The 2430-nt window shown below is 28.0% G+C and overlaps 1 protein-coding gene across 1 annotated transcript; it reads right to left on the bottom strand.

The window, feature by feature from the left end:
* Positions 1 to 1263: 1263 nt before the first annotated feature.
* Positions 1264 to 2207, bottom strand: LOC119669261 (farnesol dehydrogenase-like). Its single transcript, XM_038079089.1, has 2 exons — positions 1561 to 2207; positions 1264 to 1490 (listed from the first exon to the last, which is right to left on the bottom strand). The coding sequence occupies exons 1-2, from the start codon at positions 2134 to 2136 to the stop codon at positions 1314 to 1316; spliced, it is 753 nt and encodes a 250-aa protein (XP_037935017.1). The 5' UTR covers positions 2137 to 2207; the 3' UTR covers positions 1264 to 1313.
* Positions 2208 to 2430: the final 223 nt, after the last annotated feature.

Here is a 2430-nt window from a genome sequence, read left to right as displayed (position 1 = left end):
ATGCTCAAACTTTGTAGTAGAAATCACTTTTGGATGCAACTATACAAATGAATATAAGCAATATTTTAATCTAAGTCTAATCTCGTTATACATTATATTAAAAATTGCAGACAGAATCTAGTTACTGAACGAATAGAGTTACCTTATACAGTTCGTGAGGTGATATATTATCGAACATAATCTTTTAACTGCTTATATATACACATTTAATTATAAGTTCACAGTCGTCTAACACATATGAATAATTTTATTAAATATGATCTGACTGTGGATGTTAGAAATTAAAGATTATTAGAAATTAAACTGAAACAGCATTTAAATTTTCCTGAATTTTAGGTAGTGAAATAAGTACTCCAAGTTAAAGAAGCAACTTTTCTAGAACAATTGTATACTATATCTAAAATACTACTCTGGCCAAAAATAATCAAATCTAAGTTTTAAAGCCCGAAGCCATGCAATATTTGAAAAGTATAATAATGGTATTTTTGTAGGAAATATTTACAAATAATAATATAATTTAACTCAGTCAAAATAAGATTGCATTAATATTAATACGAAAATAAAATAACCAGATTACAACAAACTTTTTTTTTTTTTATTTCACTACTTTTTTTTTGTATTAATAAAAATAAAATTATTTATCTTTAAACGAGAAAAATTTTATATATAAATATTTCTGAATTATCAACTCCATTCCATTTCATTTAATTTAAGATAAGTACTGCATTTCATATAAATAATTCAAAGTTTAATACTGACTATAGTAGACATATACATACATATATTAATTATAAATTTATTTGAAAAAAAATAATAAATTAACAATAAATTAACAGAGCAAGATTGTAACCGGCAGAATTATAATAAAATCAACATTTATCGAAAACGAAATTTTAAAATAGACTTGATTATCAGAATGCCAAATTTATTTCATAATGAATACACCGTTCGCTATCTCAAAATACATTTAAGCATTGATAATTATATGTTCTCTAATATATAAGTTATTTAAATAAAAACTACAACAAAGCTTTAGCCAAAAAAAATGGTCAAAGATTAGATTAGGGTCGCGTGGGTAAATGTAATTTAAGAACTTCTCTGTTTTATGTTCAATACAAAAGTGCATAAAAATAAATTATCGTTTTATTATCAAACTTAATAATATGTATAACTTTTAATTGCTGTTATCTTTACTAAAAGATAAAGTTGAACTCATCGCTTTCAAAATAATAAAAAATAATTTTTTTTATAAATATGCAAAATCTTTTCAAAGTTTTATTCACAAAGTTATTAAAATTTTGGTTTTTCTACGGTTAAAAAATTTCTCCGACAGGCTTTATTGTCAGCTCATGAATTTGTACATGTGGCGGTGTTGATATAGCAAATAAAACTGCATTAGAAATATCTTCGGGCTGTAATATACGATCAGCCATTCTCTGCTTTAAGCCATCTGAAACAAGTTCAGTGGAAACCAAACCAGGACTAATGCTCTGCAAGAAGAGTTTATAATAAGAATATTAAAATAAAACAAACAAAAATTTTTTATCTAATACAACATACTGTGATCTTCACTTTGGTTTCCAAGTTGTTAAATTCCTGTCGATAAACTTCTGTCATAGCAGTCACAGCATATTTAGATGCAGAGTATATATTAATTGATGGCGACTTAGCAATCGTAGTATTTATCACTGAATGACCACAAACACTGTTTATTATTAAAACATGTCCATTAAAGTTACGTTCCTTCATTGACTTGAATGCGCGTTTAGTACAATATACCACGCCCATAACATTGGTCTGTAGAACATTTTGCACAAAACTTGATTCAAGTTCACATAAATTTCCTAGTTTAGAAGTACCAGCATTGTTCACTAATATATCAATACCACCTAGATTCTTTTCAATCCAATCAAATGCTTCATTAACCGAATCCTCTTTCGATACATCACATTGACGTGCATGTAGATTTTGTTGTTTTTCCTTGGACACGTGTTCTTTCAGTTCTTCAACGCGTTCCACACGACGTGCCAAACCAACAACAATTAATCCAGCATTGACTAAGTCTTTGACTATAGCAGCACCAATACCGGAACTGGCACCGGTTACCACAGCTACTTTATTTTGCCAACGGTCCATGTTTATTTTTGTTTTATTTAAATTTTTTTTGTTGTGTTGAAACGTATTCACAAACCAACCTGCTTGCTTAATACCACCGAAAACACTAAATTCGATTGCAAACTTTGAAAAGCTAAATTGTCGGAGAAAATTTGACAAAATTTCAATAAACTTTCTCTCCTGGTAGTTCTTCTACTCCATAGCTCTTTGATATGTCAACGCAGAGAATTATTTTCAATTCACCATAAAATTTTTTTTTATAAAATAGATATGTTAAAAGTGTGAGGCAAAATAGATCTCACCGAGCGCGTATTA

The sequence above is a fragment of the Teleopsis dalmanni genome, chromosome 1, assembly GCF_002237135.1.
Source record: "Teleopsis dalmanni isolate 2A chromosome 1, ASM223713v2, whole genome shotgun sequence".
Classification (NCBI taxonomy): domain Eukaryota; kingdom Metazoa; phylum Arthropoda; class Insecta; order Diptera; family Diopsidae; genus Teleopsis; species Teleopsis dalmanni.
Note: the sequence above shows the minus strand (reverse complement) of the source record. Positions and strands in the feature narration are given on the sequence as shown.

What these genes read in the sequence shown, in the direction of transcription:
- LOC119669261 (XM_038079089.1), bottom strand. Translation starts at nt 2,136, where the DNA reads ATGGACCGTTGGCAAAATAAAGTAGCTGTGGTAACCGGTGCCAGTTCC. An exon ending in AAACCAAAGTGAAGATCACA is followed by an intron (nt 1,491 to 1,560) that starts GTATGTTGTATT and finishes CTCTTCTTGCAG; the next exon opens with AGCATTAGTCCTGGTTTGGT.